General features: G+C 39.7%; 1 protein-coding gene across 1 annotated transcript; it reads right to left on the minus strand.

The window, feature by feature from the left end:
- Nucleotides 1-759: 759 nt before the first annotated feature.
- On the minus strand, nucleotides 760-21355 carry lingo4b (leucine rich repeat and Ig domain containing 4b). The gene is made up of 3 exons (XM_038710521.1): nucleotides 21055-21355; nucleotides 4115-4230; nucleotides 760-3931 (listed from the first exon to the last, which is right to left on the minus strand). The coding sequence occupies exon 3, from the start codon at nucleotides 3917-3919 to the stop codon at nucleotides 2105-2107; it is 1815 nt and encodes a 604-aa protein (XP_038566449.1). The 5' UTR covers nucleotides 3920-3931; nucleotides 4115-4230; nucleotides 21055-21355; the 3' UTR covers nucleotides 760-2104.
- Nucleotides 21356-21812: the final 457 nt, after the last annotated feature.

Genomic DNA, 21812 nt, shown 5'->3' on the forward strand with positions numbered 1-21812 from the left:
TGGGAGCAAAGAGTTGTATTAAAATAGATAATGTGACAGGCCAAGCTAGGCCAGAGGATGCGCCAGACAGACCTATATAACAGATTGAGACATGCAGAGGTAATCCAAAAGGGTTTAAATCTCTGCTCATACACGTGATTATCTTTTTTGGGGGGTGGGGGGTGAATCCACTCTGAGCACTGCAAGTCTCTAAACTGTACTAAGGTGAAGTGAGTATGATTCATTGGTTAATGTTTGCCTTGTCACTCTCTGACAGTGCAATATTCTGTTGGGGAGTCAGCAGTGAAGGATATGCAGCAGAGGACACTGTCAAATGCCAGTGTTTATTTCCAAAGACTTTCATTTGTATTTTAGCGGGGGTACACATGGCTCTGAGAGAAAACAGAAAGCCACAACAGTATTCCTCTGCACAGATAATCCTTTGTCTTCACTCAGAAAAATACAAAAGACAAACGTACATTTGTTTGCAAATGCCATCTGTAGCTTTGTTGTCTTACAAAGGGGCAAGAAGGCCACTTTCTGTCTCAAAGTGAAAGACAAAGTCCTCACAATGGACTCACAGCATAGAGATTAAGTGCTTTGGTTATGCAAGAAGATGTGTCCTTCTCTTGCCAATTTCCCAACAATAGAGTCATTTCAGATGATGATCCACTGAGAGATTGGTTTTAAGATGATTGGATCAGTTTGCCCCCCCATTTGATAACATTCCAAAATATTTGACATGAAGCAATTCAAGGCATACACACAAGACAGGTTTAGATATAGGCATTTAATAAAGTAAAATGAAAATAAGTCAGTCATTTATGAACAAGACAGCAAACAAAGAAATCTGTCATTGCTGTATGTGTCCATCATTTACATCCTTTTTTCCTGGCATAATAAAACATTGCTTTGTGCGTAGTGCATCTACACAGTTACATTTATACACAACAAGAGTTTGAGTGACACTAATCCCCAGAACTAGATAAAATGACAGAATAAATCCAGCGCACACAAACGCCCTTGACCTAAATATTTACAAGATAACAATCAGGTGAGCATTCTCTCTGTCAATGGTGAGAATGTTACTGAGGCACATATTTTTCAGTGTTTTGTGTGGATAAAAAATAAAAAAAATGTTTCTTGAATATAAAAAAGAGAAATCATAGCATCTCGTGATGGAACATAAAGAGTCATCTAATCGAATTACATGATAAAATAATATGTTACAAAATCAAAACGGTGATCCAATTTGGACCTGACAAATGTGTATGAAATGAGAAAGGATACATTCCTATGTACATTATGTTATCCTATCAGTCCCTTTACGCTGCTACATGATCATTTAATGTAAGCAGAACTCCTAACAGAAAGCACATTGCCAATGTAGAATACCTGAAATATACTACAAAGCTCCAAAATGTCCAAGATTTAATTAAGTTGAGAATCAGAAATTATTTCGCTAGTCTATTCCATATATTGCAAGCATCAAACGCTTTGTGGTTACATATTCACGTTAAAGTCTTACAGCCAATGCTGAATTGGCAGTCTTTGAAATGATCTTCTGTGGGTAAGCAGAAATAGCAACAGGAGGGTCAAAAGGGCAAATGTTTACTTGGCTTGTGTTGGCAAGTGAAGACATACAGCTGAGCACACTTGTACAAAATGGATGATTAAACAAGCACCTGATATGTTTTGACAATGCAGAAACATTTGATGAATGAAACTGTCTTCATGTGTTAATCCCAAAATCCATAAAAATTTAAACTATTTTATAATTACATGCTACATAAAAAGAGTCCTGTGCTAGGTATGCGGTCAATTGCTTATTCAAAGTAAACTTGTTGAAAACAAATGCACAGCAACCATGACACAGCTCTGCCTACAATCTGTTAACATCTTTCTATTCCAGGACCATGAGATATTCATTAGTTAGATAACACAGTAAAGTGGGTGCTGAGATATAACTTTCCACTCTAAAATTAGAAGAGGCCAAGCACAAGCCCAACAAAGTGGCTCTAATTTTCCTTCTAAAGGGGCCTTTGAATAGAGGTCACAATGGGGGGGTCATAGTGCAGAAGAATTTGCAGTCAATATGAAGACCCCTTTAACCTCTTCCATGGCTTTAAATAAGTTTCATGGTGAACCTGCCACCATCACCTCCCTCCCCTCCTCCTCCACCCATGGAAGACCGAGGAACAAAGTCAATAGTTGCTGTGTGCTTGATCTGACCTTTGCTCTGGCTCCAGAAGAACATAAAAACAAAACAGATGGCCACCGAGCTAAGGAAAGACAGGAAGCCCATGGTGGTGGCAATAATCAGGGTCTTTGCGTCAAACGGGTATGGCTTGGCCATTTGAGCTGAGGAGTTGGCAGCTTGGGGATTTGAAGGCTCTGCCCAGTCTTCCTCTGAGAAGAATGGGATGGTTCGGTTACGAGGAAGCCCCTTAACATACAGACCAACAGTCAGGCTGTCATTGCCGGCTGCATTGCCCGCCAAGCACTGATACGTTCCACTGTCCTGAACTTGGGCAAAACGAACTTCTAGAGTGCCATTGAGCAAAACTCTGATTCGTCCTGTTGGAGAAACCACATTCTTATGAGATGAGATCCACGTGATAGATGGAACTGGATCCCCATCAGCTTTACAGGAGAAGATAACTGTAGTGCCCTCCTCTACTCTCGCCTCCTGTGGCCTGCGGTCCATGATACGAGCAGGGCGGCAGGTAAACAGCCTCGGGAGCTCCTTCTCGGAGAAGTCTCTGAATTCACGCTGCCTCACCGCATCAGGAGACGAACAAGTGGGCTGATGTCCATCAAAGTTCAAGCGCAAACGGCGGCGGACCACCCAGAGGAGCCGGCAGTCACATGCTAAGGGATTCCCATCCAACCGCAACACCTGAAGGTTCCCCACAGAGTGGAACACACTCTCTTCCAAAGTAGTAAGCTGATTGGATGTCACATTAAGCATGCGAAAGTAGGCCAGTCCCCTAAAGGCCCCAGGTTCTATTCGTAGCAAGCTCCCACCTGCTAGGTGTAACTCCTGGAGTCTCAGGAGATCTCCTAGTAGATTACCTTGGATAACAGTGATGGGGTTGTAGGACAGATCCAGGAAGCGCAGATACACCAGGTGACGAAGTGCTGAGTAAGGAATAGCACTTAGGTTGCAGCTACTGATGACAAGTGAGGTCAAGTTAAGACCTATCAGGCTGTTGCTGGCCACAGTGTCCAGTGCTGGCCAGTTTGCAATCAGGAGGCTACGCAGGCGATGGAGTCGTCGGAAAGCATTGTTGGGCAGTGTAGAAATGGTGAGGCGTAGCATGCAAAGATTTGTCAGGCTCTGGAGCTGGGACAATGCCTCTGTGGGAATGGAGGTCAAGTTGCTCCGGTCTATGTTGAGCTCCTGCAGATTCTGCAGACCAAAGAAAGCCCGCTGGGAGATGAAGACCAAGTCATTCTCCTTGGCTTCAAGGGTTTGCAGGTTTACCATTTCTTTGAAGGTATAGTCCAGGAAGACCAGAATCTCATTCTGACTCAGATCCAGAAAGCGCAGACTGGACAAGCCAGAAAACACCCCAACTGGGATAATCTTAAGTCGGTTATTCTTAATCCGAAGCGTCCTGAGATTCTGTAGGCCCTGGAAAGCCTCCACCTCAATCATAGAGATTATATTATCACTGAGATCCAACTCTTGAAGTTGCAAGAGGCCAGAGAACTGGCGGCGCCCCACAGTCTTAATCTTATTGTGGGATAAATCCAAACGCCTGGCATCACTGGAAAATCCCTCTGGCACTGAGTTCAAATGTTTGGCAGAGCAGATCACTTCTTTAGCCTCAGGTCGACACACACAGCGTGGAGGACATCCTCCTGCAGATACACCCAGTACAAACTGGAGCAGGATGCTCCATGCCCCCCACTGGACGATTGACTCCACAAACATCTTACCCCCAGCCTGAGAAGAGACACAGACAGCGATACATTAGCTCTGATATTTTTGACAATCCAGAAATTTTGCCATATACACAATGTCTAATCCCAATGTTTTTTTGTAACAATTTAACAGTGTTAAATCCCAAACAAGATAGGTTTGTATTGGATTTATTTTCATTTAGTTTAAATTTGTATCAAGACACACCGTTTCAGTCTTGGAGTGCAGATTTTCATAACCAGTGGCAGTCAAGTTGGAATCAGACTTGAGTGAAGTCCTCTTTAGAGATGTGGTTCCGTCAATAACATGCCCTTTAGAGTGGCCTGGATAAAACACAGAGACAGAAAAAGGGTTATGAAAGAAACACTGTGCAGCATCATGGTCATTCCTACACTTGAAAAAGTGGCTCAGATAAGACTATTGAGTGGCAATCTAGAGGCATACTATCTGGAGGATGAGGCAGATGTTCATAACAACCAAATTGGTTTGAGTTGAGTCAATATTTTTTCCAGAAGTGTGTGACCTCTAACATATCTAGAAATTGAAAGTAGTTTTGGATAAAATGATTATTTTTAATATGTCAAATACCTATAAATTGCAAACCAGTCTGAACATGGATGAGTTGCTGACTTTCTACGTGGTTCTTCTCACATTACAGACATGAGCCGACCTTGATGTCTACAATGAAACAATCTTAAATGCAATTATCTGGTGGATAATTCAGAGGTGAAAAACGACCCATCTTCAGTTCACTGAATTAGTCTTACAAAATAATACCATACCCAAAATGGTTAACAGCTGATGAAAGCATGATACCTGATTATAGTAGGCATGGTTGCAAGCAATTCGTCACGGGCATGGCCCGTGACGAATTGTAGAGTCTTTCACCACCTAAAGGGTACATGTATATTATGGAGCCCTTTTGCAGAATGCACATAGAGAATGCACTGGGCTAGTACGTTCTGCACCATGTTTTTTTTGCTTGAACTTGCTGGATGATGTACCCGACTCATCTTTTGGCAATGATGTTAGTCACTGTTAGGTCAGTCTAACTCAGTTTTCCATTTTGATTTTTTTGTAAATGAGTAGGCAGTTTTTAATTTCAAAAGTAAAACATTGAGAATGGAATATATGGGGGGGATTTGCAATAACATATGTTATTTTAAGTTTAAATGTCTAATTAGGTCTAATTGAAGATTTTGTATGAATTTTGACTATGCCGTTTCCCACCAGAGTGTAAAACCTACTATTTCACTAACTTAACCAACATAAAATCAAAAAGAGCATAAAATGTGTGTGTTAGGGAGGTCTAAGGAGTAAAATGCATGTACTCAAACTGCTAGGAAACTTTGGTATTAAACAGGAATGTCTCAAAGAGTGTCAAAACACTCCAAGAGTTTCAGTTTAAATTCATCTACCGGTCTGGTTTATTACAGCAAATGCCATATGAAACTCATTCACTCCAAAAGTCCTCACTTGTCAAAATGGTGACACTGTCCTATAATTAATTTCTGGTGCTCACTTGGTACATGTTTTTATACTTATCATCTGATATGTGTACAGCGAGTCCCCAGTGTGGAGCAGATGTCGCAGCTGATAAGGCCTACATCTCTGTACGCAGACAACAAAATCCTACTTAACTGTTTATCAAAGAATACATCTCCCAAAAGACTGGAATAGTACCCTTAACAGTTAAACACCCGTGGAAGTGTCCATATATGATCTGCACTAAAAAAAACGTATTAGTGTGCCCAGCCTCATGCGCGATGTCTCTAGGAGAGACAAAGCAGGTGAGGTATCAGTGGGATAAGGGCTTCGCCCCCAGGGCCCGGCATCTGGATTAAAAACAAGCAGCCATCTCTGGCACTGAAAAATGAAGCTAATGCTTAAATGCTCAAAACTGCAATTTATCGAATGGTTACTTGGGGCTGGCTCCAAAAGCAAGTCACTTCATAGACCCCCATGTTAAATGCCCAACTTTCCAGCAGAAAAAAACATGTTTACAATCTGGTGCTAAAAACAATGTTGGTCTCTATAACTATTTCCCCCCTTTGTGACAACTGCACGGGGGTGACTTCCATGTTTAAATTATATTAAGGCTTAAAGTTATGCATAATAAAGGCCATGGCTGTTTTGTGTGACAGGTGGCTAGCTGCTAGGTGGTTCGGGAAACTGTGCTTCATTCGGCATGCCTTAACTCAACCTCTGTGCCCACATTTTTGCATTAGCCAGTCAGGCACTGCAAAGATTGCGACCGGGAGCCGCCCGCATTGAACTTCTCAATGGTACCTATGGGTGACGTCACAGACACTACAGTTTATGATTTAGACACAGCAACTGGAGCCAGAGCCAGCAACAGAGTGAAGGCATTGCAGATTTTCTGAATAAAATTAGTGATCTATATACTATATACCAAATAATCAAGCACAACATTTAACAACAATAAACTGTAAATGTAGACGAATCAGGGTAAATATGCCAGTTAACTCTGCAATTAAATACATATTATCTTTAATACAATATCCTTTGCATGCATGTTTGTCCTGAGGTTTGCTGTTTAATATATTTGTGGAAGCTTTTCTTATCTGAGTAAAGACTTTAAAGCTCTTAAAGAGAAATGTATGATTTTGGGATGATTGCTTGACTTCACTTGCATACTTAATATTATTACTACTCAATGTAGGTCATAACTGTTATTTTCAAGTCCTCATTATTTGTACTTTGTAGTTTGCATAGTGTTTTTGAAAAGTTACTCAGTATACAGAAACAATTCCTAAAGTTCAACCAACTTAACTTTGTAAGAAAGTGATGACCTAATGTCAAAGATTTCACTGAAATATGGCTAATTTGCTATTTTTGAATAGCTGCAAATTATTGATTGGCTGTTGCATTGTTATTAAAGAAATCACTCATCTGAAGGTAGGACTTATAAAACTGAATTTCAACTGCAATAACAATTTTCCAGATAAGATTAAATAATACAATGGGTTTGAATAATGAACATCAAAAACCTCATGTGCCCAAAATCAGATTTAAAAAATCCTATCCCATACATATCCCTAAATTCCTATATATACAATTTAAAACAAACAATAATGTTAGTGATAATAACACTGAAAACAGCGTAAAAACAACATGCGCACTGTTGAGAAAAGGAGTCTGAAAAGAGGCCCACTGATGTGAAATGTGGCACTGTTAAATATTACATAAAGACATTATTCTGCCAGTGTCTGACCTTGCCAGTTGAATAAACAGGTGCTGGGAAAGTGTGAGATGTAAATAATGTATTTCTCTATCCACATCCACCGCTTAGACCTTCTACAGTTCACACATCAAGAATCAACTCTAATTCTTAACACAGAACCTACAATTTTTCCACAACTGCACAGACAAAGCCAAAATCTTCAATTCAGTTAAATTGTATTAATTTAACACTAAATCAATGCACTTTTAATATACAGCAGGTTTAGATTGTACCTTTTATAAACTGTCCACCATGTTTCAATACTAAACTACTTAACTGTTTCTACTTGTGTATCTATCACAGACTCCTCCTGTAGAGGGAAACATTTTTTTGCTCTTTCCCTTGCATTTCAAACCTTTTGTTGAACATAGATGCGAACATAAACTGCACTCAAATAGAGTAAAGTTATGTTTCATAACAAGCAGAGATGTTACATATAATACTTCAAAAATACAACTAAGACTATTCAAATACTTTGATATCAAGTCCCAGACTGAGTCTAACCTGCAGCAGCTGCAGCTTCTCGCTCTCCACCATCAGACAGTTTCCAGAGTGTGGACTCGCTGCAGCCTCTCCTCTGAGTGGAAGAGTTGTCGACAGAGCTGCGCAGTCTCTATCTCATCCCCGCTCTTCATGCAAACAGCTCTTATACTGGCTGGCTGGGAGCGCTGACTCCCAACCTAACACTGCTCTTAGACTCCCAGGACTCCTGTTAGACCGATATATCCAGACACACCAGACACTGATACTGGCTTTATATTAAATGTTGGACATAAGCCAGTTATTGATCAGGAGGCAGTTCTCCTGATTACAGCTATAGTAAAACAAATCTGTAAAAACACTATATTTAGTTCTTAATTTATTCATTTTGTATTTGTTTTTGCAAGGTAATTCCTAACTTAGAAGCCGGATGTAGTATATTTGGCCATAAACATTTTGCTTTAAATAAAAATATGATTGAAAAATGTGTTGACCCCCCCACCCCAAGCCCTCCAAAGCCACCTTGTGAAAGACAGAGACTGGCAGGTGTGTGATATCTCAGGCGAGTGGGCTGTCAGTTGTTGAGTCCTCCCAGCCAATCAGGGATCAGGATCACACATCATGAAGCTATAGTCCAGCCAAAGGTCGTGACCCCAGAGTCAGTCAAATTAGACAGTGAGGGAATAAATGCATTTGTAATTTCAACATCTATTTCTCACCCTGTGTGGAGCGTAGTCACATGAGTGTTATTTTAAGTGTTAATTACGCTAAATATTTTCTATGACGCACAGTCACTGGTTGTTACTATTAATGATGCTGTTTCAAATTAGAGCAGACATTTAAAGAGCTGTTACTGTGGTCAAAACAGAGAACTCAAAACAATTTAAACTTGTGATACTGTTAGGAATATAATACAGAACTGCTTCATATCAAATGAACAGGAATCTATTTTTATAAGCATAATGTTCTTGGGAATTTAGACAGTACACCCTTATCGCCAGGAAAGTCCTACTATTCAGAGTCTTTGTTCTGTAATTTCCAACTTTGAGTCAGGCTCAATACATTTTTAATAACCCTGTAAATTACAGGTTGGAAATAAATCCAAAATTAGACTGAAACAAGCCCAGAATGTCTTGAAGCAGTATTTTGATTAAAAAAAAAAAAGTATGCTGGCCTTTAATTACTACTAATTGCTGAGTTATTTACTGAATAATTACATAATGCCTGGCTGATAATTTTAAAAATATTTGCTATAATTGGAGGTTTAGATATTAGCTGTTCTTGAAAAATACCTTTGATTTTTAGAATTTACATGATTCCCTATATGACAGTTGTGTGTTAATTTGCACAGCCTGTAACAGTGACTGCTGTGACATTGTTTGTCATTATGCTGTTTTGAGGAAATATTGTTTTTTTCCAGGTTTTATGAAATTGCACTACTGCACTATTGCACTGCATTGCTGTAACATTTTAGCTATTACTAGTAATCACACTCATTCCTGCTTTTTTTGCCCTCCTACTTGTCATTTCATTGAGTTGTTGCCTGATTATGTTTGTTTAATTCAGTTTATTAGCAGTGTTATAATAATAATGTGGTTACTGAGGGAAGCTATCCAGAGCCTGGTTGACCAACATGAAGCTGCCATTTGATGTCCCTGCAAAAACCTTTTTGCATAACTCAGAATCATCCACTCTCCTAAAAGTCAAGCAGGAGCCAACGCTTACCTAATAAACCCTCATGATGCCAAAACGCAAACAATATCGAACCAAATCGGATGTAACATCTCTTCAGATAATCCTTTTGCAGAGTCCAGCCATCTTTTGGGTGAACTCCCACCATCACTTAATGCTTTGAAATAATTCAACTTCCCTGTGCTTCATTGGCCCTCTCTCTTCTGTCATCAGACAAAACTCATCAAGTCTCTCAGCTGGGGCCTTTATCGCCTTACATCAATCCGTGGACTGTTGCCCCCCCCCACCCGTGTTAAAATTAGGACTTTCTTCACAGCTGCAGATTTAATCATTACTTAACTCTCCATAGTTGCTTCGTGTCTCCCTGATGGTTATGATCATGAAAGGATTGTGTTAATCAAATTAGTGAAAATGAAAACAATCAAAAATTATTTTATTGAATATCACATCATTGTTTTTTGTGTGGAAGAGGGTAACCAAATTGTTTTAATCAACATGTGTGGTGTTTGTTGATTGTGATGCTCACTAGAAATGCTCAATTCAACAACTCATCTCTGATGGAACATTTTTAGTGTTCATGTCGTTCACCTAACTGCTAACATAAGCATTTCTGCTCAGGATCATATTCAACAAAGTGCTACAGACAACAGCAACAGATATTATCTTGCTGTAACAAGGCCAGAAGCAAAGAAGAGGCAATGATTCTCAATTGACTTGAACTCTGCTTCGCAACTGCAATACGGCTTCATTAGCTTTAAAAAGCAACTCTCTCGCTCTCTCTTTCTCTGAGCTTTGCTCTTTTAAGTATTACCTTATCTTCCATTCCTCAACACTCAATCTCTGCCTGTGATTTGGGGACCTGCAGCACAATGCCAAAAACTGTGACAGATAGCATGCAATTACAGAAATGAAGATTTAAGGCAAAAACTTCCTTTGGGAACCTTTCCTCACATGGGCTGCAGGGTCTTTGTTTCCTTCTGAGTTTGGAGGCCCTGAGCGTGAATCCCTATGCCAAGCAGCCCATCTGACAGTGAATGCACAGTCTGAGCCCGGCTGGGTCTCCTGACACTTGTCAAAAAGCTATTTTTAGCTCGTCACAGTGAGAAAGACAAGAGCCTGGCTCAAATCCCCAATTAAAGCGGCTGGAACAGAACAACAGTGCGAGGATCACCGAGCATGAGCTTGTGTGGTTGCACTTTTGTGTGTTTTTTGTGTCAGCGTGTGTGCTCAAATTGTTGAAAGTGTGTTTGAATGTGTGGTGGTGGCGGTGCAGTTATGTTTGTGTGCTTCTATTTTTTATGGGCTTCTGGCACCTGCTGCAATGTGACGGCCCCTGAGACCTCCTGCATGCAAGCAGCAAATATTAAAAGGTTTGCTGGTAGAACAGCTGCCGGGTGCATAGCTGGAAAACAAAAGTCCCCTGGTCTTTCCCCTTAGGGTTTGTCAGGGAAAGGTCTTGTAAACAAGATCATGTCGGAAATCGCGTCTATGTTCAACAAAATATGTGAAATCCAAAGGATCAAAGAAGAGAACTTCTCCCACTACAAGAGGAGTCTGTGACAGATCAAAAAGTAGAAACAGAAGAAGATTAATTTTGAAACATGGTGGACAGTCACAACCCAGGCTCAAATCCTAACTCACATCATCACATCAAGACCAGACTTTTCAACAATGCAGGATATACACAGAACAGAGTGTGCAAGAGCTGCCAATGATCAGCAGGTCTTCACATATCATGAATGGCAAGTAACACTAGTGAGAATCAGTGCCAACAGTAGCTAGCTAGTTTGACTAGCTTCCTCCTTGTGAAATGGAAACTAGACACCAGGATGGGTTTTCCTGAAATGTTGAATGATGTACAGGGACAGATGGATTCACTATTGGTTGATAACTAACACTATGTGGTCTTATTTCAACATGGTGATAAACACCTAATATCAACATTCATAGAACATACAATGTGACGTTCTCCGGTTAGCAGCATGGATTATGACAGCTCGTCACCTAGCTCTCAGTAGATATTTCTTAACAGTTCTTTTCAGTTTGTCGAGTGCACACTGAATAATGATTGACTTAACATCTAAACACTTAACATCTAAATATAAAATGTGTTTATTTAGTGTATTTTAAATTATTAACTTATTGTAGTAGTTTGAGATTTTACTCACTATTAATATTGGTGTGAATGTTAGTTTCTGTTTGAGCACTTAGGCCCAGGGTATGAATACCATGTGTGAGTGGTGAATGCAATGTAGTGTAACAGCGCTTTGAGTGGTCAGAAAGGTGATGTACAAATGCAGTGCATATACATTTACATGTCTCTGGTGTGAGAGATTCGGGTTCAATTCCCTCTGTGACACTGAGCAAGACACTTAACGCCAAGTTGCTCCAGGGGCGTGCAACCTCTGACATATAGCAATTGTAAGTTACTTTGGATAAAAGTGTCAGCTAAAAAAAATAAAATAAATTACAATAAGCAATAATGAACACAAGCTTTTAAACAAAATCTAATGGACAGGACACAGCAGCAAGTTGGTAAAAATATATCATCACTAAAAGTGGTGCTCATCTCAGAAAACAGATGGTGGGAGAAAATAAACATTCATATTTGCCTTGCAGCATTTTTAATCTTTTTTTTATTTCATTTTCTTTGTAATAACTGATGCAATATGTTATGTGGATTATATTGGCCAAGATTATTATACAATTACATTTTCTAAATTACCCACATGCTTATACTAAACTTATTTATTGGTTAGGTGATTGCACACTGGTACACATGTGAAAACTGAGCATATGTTGTTAAGGAATGTAATGTTCTAGTCTACGTGACATAATATTTGCGTTTATTGCAGAACATTTTTTGGACTGTGTGGAGGTCAAGCAGGGCATTTCTGATTTGATCTTTTTTTAAAGGCTGTAAGGGAAATGCATATCCATGAATATGAATAACCAAGGAGGGGTGTGTTTGCCTGATTACATTGCTGAAATTGGCATGTGGGGGGCGAGATAAAGAAAAGTGTGTGTCAGCGTGGCTGCGAGCTTGTGTCTGTGACCAATAGGATTATATTAATTGTTTGCCTCTGCCTCCACATTGAAAAAGATATATTTCATCTGCATGTTATGGATTGTGCTGGTTTTTATGGAGGCTTTTCTAAGTTTTTACTCAAGAACAAACTGCTTGATGACATGAGACCTGTCAAGACAGTTTCCACATTCAGAAGTGACCTGAAAATATTTCTTTCTTCTCTGGCATAGATATACACAGATACAGTGTGTTTCTGTGCATATCTATGTTTGTGTGTGGGTGGTTGATGCAAGGTTTGTCAATTTAATTTCTGTGGGAGGTTTTTCTCTTTTCTTTAGTTTCTATTACCTGTTGCTGTATGCATTTTAACGTCACTTGCATTGATTTTGATTCTGTAATAAATGTTTTCTCTCTTTTGTTTTCTTTAACGGTCTGTTCTTTTCCTTGTCATTGTCGGGAGCAGCATTGTCGATGGTTTTGCATGTGAAAAACTAAACATGTTTCTAAGAGAAAGGCAGACAGAGAGGGAGGGAGGGAGAGAGAGAGAGAGAGAAAGAAAGAGAGAGAAAGAGGGCGCCTGACGCATTAAGTATTGGTGTATCTTAGAATTTACACCCATGCAATGTGTGGTGGAAGTGGGTCACAGTGACAGATTCACTCACATAGGTCTTGTTCCAGACTGTGTGTTGAGTAAAGCACTCTGCTGTAATTCCTCATTCTGATGAGGAGAGAGTTAAGACTGTGCGACGTCACACATAGTGCACTGTCTGCAATATTAATAATAGCACAAATAAATGAGGGAAGGGAATTAGTCTCAGCGCAGTGCCTATGTGATGTGACAAATTAGGTCGTCTCAGTTAACAGCAATGATGTGTCGGATCCATCGACGTACATCAGAGGGATGAGGGGAGGTCACGCATTAAAGCGGAGCAGACTGATGGGAGACAGGAGTCCTAACCTGGAACAGGTCAAACACTGATCAAATCATCAGGGCAACATACATACTGACTGTAGACTGCAATCAACTCCTCATAAAATATGGGGCAGGGGTCTATTGGCGTTTTGCTGGTAGTTGAGAGATATCAAACAAGTTGCCCTATGTTTCCAGTAAAGAAAGGACTCTTTACCAAAAACTAAAAGTCTCTCAGTCAGTGGGAGAAGAACTATTCAGATCCTAGTACAAAAGTAGTGGTAAGCAGTGGAAGTAAAGATAAATAGTATCAGAGTAGAGTTCAGATCAAAGAGGAAAAATGACAAAGAATGAAAGAAAGCAATATGGAGAGAAAGTATGAACAATGCCAATAAAGTGGGAAAGGGAGGGAAAGAAAGCAATAATGAGAAATAGAATGGGAAAAGCAATAATGGAAAAATACTGAGAAAAAGGAGGAGAAACAGAAGGAGAAAAGAAAGGGAGTGAAAGAAAACAACAGGGAGAAAAAGGAGGGCACTAAGGAGATGAAAGAGTGAATGAGGATTAAGAAGAGGAAAGTTGGAAAACAAAAAATTAGGAGAAAAGGGAAGATGTAATGTACATACAAAGTATGAGAAATGAAAAGAGCTACTTAAGGAGTGTTGCACTTAAGCACATTATTTGGGGTTTTCTGACAGAGGTTCTTGGATACAGATAACTACAGTAAGGACATTTACTCTGTGACTCAAACTCAAATTTTACTACCAAAAACTAAAACATTTCTGCAGGTTAAGAAGAAATGATGTAAGCTTCAGAACAAAAGATGAAAAAATCACAAATTGGATTGTACAATTGTTTTTCTGCTATTTCACAGAAAAGCGATCAGCTCCATAATCTCCCCTCACTAGTGTGCAGGTGGAGCTTTCCTCTTTGGCACACTTACCAGCCTGTATGCTAATCTGACAGGGCCCGATGCACAATCCCACCTGGTTTCCAACTGAGGCTGAGCCAGCCTGAGTGGCGCAAAGGCAAAAAAGTGTGCCAGCGCTGTACATGTGTAGGAGGATTGAAGGCGTCTTGTAATTGGCAGGTCACAGACTCAATTCCCCACAGCCACTGACTTTGTGTCTATTGTTCAAGTGTCTTTGATCAACCACTTCTTCCAATGAGTGTTTTTTTTATGTCACTGCATAAGCTACACATGCTATAACCTGCTGTCTCTTCTCACAGACAACACTGGGGACAGTTTAGAAAGGAGAGGTATAGATGCATATTCTACTTTTTTTATCCCGCCCTTGCATCCTTTGTATTTGTACAACAAAGTAAGAAAAGTCCATTAGTACTACACCAAAAGGGACAAAAAGTCCCAGGCATTTCAACACATGACATGCTGATGTCCCCCGCCACTCGGGAGAACAGAGGAGGCCTTTTGCATGACACATCTTCAATAATATAGCAGCTAAATTAGTTGCCTTTCCTATCTTGGTGACTAAGACTTTTCATATACTTAACAAATACCCACTTACATGGCTGTTGTAAATGACTATGTGATTTTAAACTGCAGTTAACTGTAGTGACAGTAGTTTTGCTTCATGCTGTGCTACCACTTAACTCTCAGTGGTGAGAGTTCTTTTATTTATTTATTTATTTTTTTAGGTTCAGGTTTTGCCCCTTTTCATTGAAACTGAAGCACCACAATTCAACTGGTGTTGGTTTGGGCAAGGAAAAAGAATTTATAGAATAAAAAAGACTATCAGGGGTTCTGCTGCAATTCTGTTCAATTTCTGCTACAGAGATATGGCAATCTCATGACTGCATGAGTCCAATCGTTTCATTGTCCATTTGAACAAATAACAAATGTTGCCAGTGTTTATGGTGATAATAGTCTTTGAGTTTTGTCCTTTCACAGAGAGATGCATTTGGAGGGAAATGCTACTGTACAAACACTTCAATCAGCCAGCAGGAGCTTGCCAGAGGTGTGGCAAGAAAGATCCTTTGACCTGATCATTTCACTGCTTCTCCTTGTCCAAGCCACACCGCCTGATTGACATTATCATATCAATCACTTTTAGTTATTATTTTGGTGTGCTTGAGAAAAACTAGTTCATAGTTACTTTGTCTTTTCAAAACCACATCTGAAGCGTTTATACTGTTCCAAAAGTCTGCACTGGTGGGGCAAAAACCTGTTGTTATAGCTTCCTCAGCTGCATCACCTCCCTGATCTCTCTCTCTTCAAAAATGCGCCCGTTTCCATGGCTTTGTAGTCTCAGTGCAATTAATCGTATGAATGAGGATCAGGGCACACTTTTGTACAGTCTGTTCTCCAAGGCATTCATGGTGTACTGTTGTACACACAGTGAGGGAAATTAGTCATGTGAAGAATGGCAAGAGAAAGCTTGAGAGAGAAGTTCAAATCCTGCCTTTCTTCCAAACCCTCACACACCTGGCCAATCACTGCGTGAAATTGGTGTAATTGTCAGCTTGACCATTTTTGAAAGTTATGAACACTGTTGGATGGATCCCCCCCAATTCTGACACTGGAGAGGTGTGGAGAGAGGTGGTTTCAGGTGCTGTCTGATGATTCAACAAGCATACTGACCCTTTTTTAATTGTGTTTTCAGATGTTGTTCTAATGCAATTCTTCACCAGATATGAAACACTTTTAATTCCCGGTGTTTTGACATGTTTAAATAACCTTGTCTTGCCTTGCCTTGCACCCCCATGACTCAACATACGTTGGCTTGACACCAAGAGGAGTGCCACCTAAAGGAAATCAATCTTCATCAGCTTTAAAGCCAAGGACAAAGGAAACAGACATCACATGCATGCATACATACATTCAGGTAATCTATGGGAAAGAACGTAAAAAATCCCTAAGCTTCCCAAAGCCTTTCTATGCGAAGCATCCAGGACTGCGCCAAACAGGGCTACTGCTCCCCTAGTCCCTGCATCCTTGCAGTCTTTGTCATTTCAAACCTGTCCACCAGATGCTCCCAGAGTTTCTGGGCTTCTATGTTGTTTCCTTGCTATAGCTTTTTAGCCATTCCTGCCTGTCAGTATTGCCCCTAATCTATAAATTTACCTGTTGCCTGCTTTGTGTTTTGTCGGTGACATATCTCCTGCCCATCAGAACTGTTAGCCTTTTTGGACTGCCAACAAGATGCCAAACAGTGTGCCTGTTCACTACCTTTTGTTTCTAGTAAAGTTCTAAAAATAGTAATAAATAATAGTTCAAATAATTTAATCTGCTCTGCCTTGATGTGTCTGCATTTGGGTCCTCTTCCTTGTTGTCTCTAAACAGTAACCATGACACTGAGCAATATGATATAAATATTAAAACAGATATAACAAATTTTAACTTAAGCCAACGATCAGATGTATTGTGTTTTGTTTTGTTTGTGTTTAACAGAACAAGAAGTCAAAGTCTTCAAGCAGACTCATATTATTCTTTGCTCTAAATATTATTGTGTTAGATAAACTGTTAGATAGATAATATTATTTATCTATATGACACTAGGTGGATAGCTCTGCAAATACAACTACCTTCCATAATTGTTGACTAACTATTGAAAAAGAGAGAGGTTTAATCCTTCTTAACTATTTCAAAACGTATTGCGCAGATAGTTTAAAAAAAAAAAAAGAAGTAGAATGCATGAGACAGGAAGCCCATACAATAAATAGACTGGAAAGGACACACACATCTTTGAAAAGGAAATGTGGCATTAAAGAAAACATGTACCATGAAAGAAACCACGGAAGTTGTTTTTTTCAAGTCCAAACAACACACAGTTGCTGCTGACATAAGCCCCGGGCCAATGGCATTCAAGTCTTCATTCATGCCCTGACTACATTTGTGGCAGCGAACATCTCATCTCTCTATTCATACATAATGACTTTGAATAAATGTGCCTTGTGCCTGAACAGCGCTGAATAGTGCTTGTGTGCACAATGGGTTCATACGTGACATGCACAACAGATTCTGGCCTGCATATATGTTTTTATGTGCAAACCCAACAAAAGCAGGTCTGGTTGAGACAACCAACCCTACTCAGCAAAGACATAAGACATTACAAATGAAGACATGCATCCTTTACAAAAACAAGAGAAATACTGAAGAACTGTGGTGTTAATCGCATGGCTGTTAAGACTGCAAACATGGTGCGTAGATGTGTAGATGCATTGTTCCAAGCTCAGATACATCTTCTCCCAGACAGCTCGCCAACATCTTTGGCTAAGCCTGGTATTAAAGCACTGCAGCTGGAAAGAAATCAAAGCTGCAGTGACATGGTGTGCAAGCAGCATATGGCTTTTTAAAGATGGATATTTTTAAAACATTATTTCCAGGCTACAGCCATTGGTGGCAAACACTTTTGCTAAGATAGAATACATATAAACATGAAAAATTACTGAAAAGATTAAAGTAAGTTTGCTGCTCTTCAAGACAGGCTGAACCATCACACTTATTGAATGGTGGGGGAACTCAGGGACACATTATTGACTTTAAACAAAGATTTCTACCACTACATACTACTTAATACTAACTAAAACAATTATTGATTTCATGTCAGATTTCCCAGACAAGCCTAATATATCTGTGTTCAGGGATATACTTGGTAGTAGACAACATATTGGATATTTAATGAGATGCTAACATCATCTCAGAGTCTGATTCACTTAAACTATTTGGTGCTTTGTATGAAAATTATTGTTTGTTACTTGTTGGTAAAGATATTTATTTTTAAAGATGTCCAGAAATGACCTTATTTTCTTATGTACTATATTTTAAAGGAGTAAATGGGTTTAAACTGAAATAATCCAATTGTTGTAGTAAGACATTAGTTGTGGAAGTTGTAGGAAAACAAAATATTTCCCAAATTACTAAATAAATATTGGGCTTGAGGGTTCATTCTTGGCCTTGAAATAAGCAGTTTAAAATTCTCATCTCATGGTAAACTTACTTGGTGTTTCTGAAAATTTCATCCACATATTGTGGCCTTCCTCAGGAACTTGGGACATTTCCTGGCAACGAAACTGTCCACTGAGGACGGCTAAATGATGTGACCGAAAGCTTTGGAAACTCCAAGTACAGTATGAGGACCGTGTTTTTTTGCCAAAACAAATAAAACTCATATTGCAACTACAAAATGCCATCCATCCATCCATTGTCAACCGCTCATCCTGCATACAGGGTCGCGGGGGGCTGGAGCCAATCCCAGGTGACATCGGGCGAAAGGTGGGGTACACCCTGGACAGGTCGCCAGTCCATCACACATAGACAAACAACCACTCACACTCACATGCACACCTAAGGACAATTTAGGGTCACCAATTAACCTAGTCCGCATGTCTTTGGACAGTGGGAGGAAGTCGGAGAACCCAAAGAGGTGAAGACCCCTTGGTGTTGGTTTTCAACGTTTAGGGCTCAAGGGTCGAGTTAGCAACAATAAATATGCAACGCCAGTTAGTCTTTCAAAAAAAAAAAAAGAGTACTTCTAAACATTGTGAAACGTCGCAATTTTGAAACGGCATGTTGTTAACATCGCAATTTGGTTAGGTTTAGACAACAAAACCAGTTGGTTGGGTTTAGGTAAAGATCATGGTTTGGGTTGAATTAACTATGATACGTCATTTAACTTACGTAAGTTAAGTTTCATTATAAATAAAGACATTCAATGTTGACTTTTTGTTTCACACAGGAAACGAACAACGGTCTCTGGGTTGAAAGTTTGGTGTCTGGCCCGCAGTCCACCCCAACCACCTGTTTTCTGTTAAATATCCTACACCTACCTTTAGCGTTCAAAAGTGACGCTACAGTGCTTTCCCCAGTGCGTGAACAATGACACTAAGGGGCTCCCCTGTGGTTTACAAAACTGACGCCAATGCTTTTGACCATGCATTGATATGGGACTTGGGAGTGAGAACGGGTTGAACTTAAACCACAAACCTGACCAAGAACACTCATAGTTTTTTCAGTTATTGGTTGTGCCCAAAAAGCACACTTAAATTTCCAAATGTCTTCTGAGCTCACTGTGTAGTACCTTACAGGGCTGGGATGAATTTTTGAGATTTGGGAGAACAACTGGATGCAAAACAAACTCAAGAAGTACACATCTAGAAACCCAGGTTTCGTGATACTCTTTTAGCTATTTAAAGTTTGAAAAAGTATAAAACATTTTGCCTTTAGTAGGATATCATACAAGCCACACTGTTAAATGAATGTAGATCTTTGTACCTACAAACCATGACATTATGCCATAATGCACTGCAGAGACACAAAGAACCTCAATGCCTGGTGGCACATTTCTACCACAAAGGCCATGAAGGAAAAGCAGAGAACCTAGTTAAAGACTTTTCATATACGTCTATGCCTGAGGCGATCAATTGAGGTCTGGAGCAGCTGCCCAATATAACAGTCCAGATAAATCATTCCCTAACAAGGAGACTGACACACTTCCCGTGCATAAAATGCCCTCTGATTAAATTGCCCATTTGGCAGAATCCCAAGCGTCAAATCCTTGATTCTCCCTTGATGGTGATCTGCTCCTCCTGAGCCACATTGCAACCGATGTGATGTGTGTCCTCATTATGACAAGAGGAGAGGACAGAAAGTTTGCTGCTGGTCTGAGTTCACCTCTGCGGCCTCACTGAAATGCTGATCCTCGCTAATCTCAGACTGCAGGTGAGATCATAATCAAATCTAACGCAAGGAGCCAAGATTGGAAATGATAGAGTTTTTGACAAAAACAGGTTTGATCAGAGTCACTGTGGGAGTAAACCCCTTGATTTAAAAAGAAACACGCACAGGCCCTCAGGGGCAAATGAGGCTGCAGTTACTGATGTCCATAATCCTGCTGAAATGCAGTTAAAACACAGTCTGCTGTAGCTCTTTTTAGGTTTATGGAACAAACTATCCTGAGGATTACTGTTCACATGGACTGAGTGTAACTCCACAAAAACAAACAACAACAAAAAGACAGATTTAGACAAACCGCAAAGCAACCAAGCTGAAGTAAACAAAGTAGGCTATAAAAACATGAAATGAAAATATTCATTTAGGTCGGTATTCAAACTCACCATTGTACAAGAAACTATCCAAGTTACTAATATTATAGCAGTGTTTTGGGCATTTTATAATGGAATCAGTCTGGACTATGACGACATTAGAGTCCCTGAGTTCCCACACTTAAATGTCAAAATAGGTCCTAACCCTTGTCGTTGACTCTATCCAGAGGAGGACAAAACCACTAAAACAATGTGAATAACAAAACTAGCCAACAACAAATAAACAGGAAACTTTGCATCAGATATGGCACAAGATAAATCACTAGATTCATGTTTTCTGAAATCTGATTTGAGTTAACCATAAGGACAACTATTAACTCTTGATAAATTTGATTCATCTTTGCACGATAATTTTGACAAAGAAATTTGCGCAAATACTCAGAAAGAGTGCACTGGCACATTTAAATCAGCACCAATAGGAACATTTGAGGATTATTATAGTGATTCCGTAACGATAAATAAGCTACAATGTTTGAGTTGAATTTTGAGTCGTTATTAGATACCATAGACACAGTACAAACCTCTTTAGGAATATTATAGAAATCAGAATGTCACCTATAGGACTGATAAACATCAAATCAAGACCTTACTAAAGTCAATTCAAATGATGCAGGACTGTTTAAGCTGTTTCCAGGTTCAACAACAACTAAAATTGATGGAAATCTTAAAAGTAGTTTGAGTGTTGTTTTTTAGGAAAAAGAAATATCATAAATCGTGAATTACAAACTCACCAGATGAAGCTTTCAGTCAAGGGAACATCGCAACAAAGCTTCCACCTCTCGCTCATCGTCCGTCTCCAACAGAAAGACGTGTTCATCTCTGTTCAGGACAGTTTCCTCTCTCCACTTCTGTCTACATTCAGCCAGACTTTTCCAGCATCTGTCACATCGGAGTCGCGCAATTTACTTCGCCCTCCTTCTTCATTAATTTCCCTTTCCGACTGCCGAATACCTCGGGGAGTTTTTGGATAATTGCGCTACTAAAATAATTTAGGTCGACTCTGTCTGTGTCTGTCTTGTTGTGTGTGGTGATGCTGTGGAGAAACTGCTGCGCTCTTGCCGCGGTTCTGCTGATGCTGCGCCCTCCGCATCGCCATCCCTCCGCTCAGCTGGAACAAAACTCCCACAGATTTAAGGCTGGATCCGCGCCATGTGTGCCGTAAAGCCTTAAATCCCCATGTAACAAGTAGTGTAACGGGTCTATACCCATTCGCTATATCAGTTTTTACAAACACAAATCAAGTCTTTACTTTTGTTACTAGAACAATAAATTTAAAAAAGATAGCCTACATCTCATCATCCTTAGCATCAACACATTTCCACAACTTTTGTGTAGCCAAGTAACTGCATGACAGAGAGAGGACATAGGCTACTGTATGTTTCCTAATAGGAGGCTGTTTTGGAAGTATATCAATTTATGTAATATATGACCACTTAGTGAGTGAAAATTGAGTAATAATTGAAGTCTTGACAAGCATGAGCAAATAGCT

This window comes from Micropterus salmoides, unplaced genomic scaffold (genome assembly GCF_014851395.1).
Source record: "Micropterus salmoides isolate LMB-PRFRI ecotype aquatic unplaced genomic scaffold, ASM1485139v1 Ms_hic_scaffold_11, whole genome shotgun sequence".
Lineage (NCBI taxonomy): Eukaryota > Metazoa > Chordata > Actinopteri > Centrarchiformes > Centrarchidae > Micropterus > Micropterus salmoides.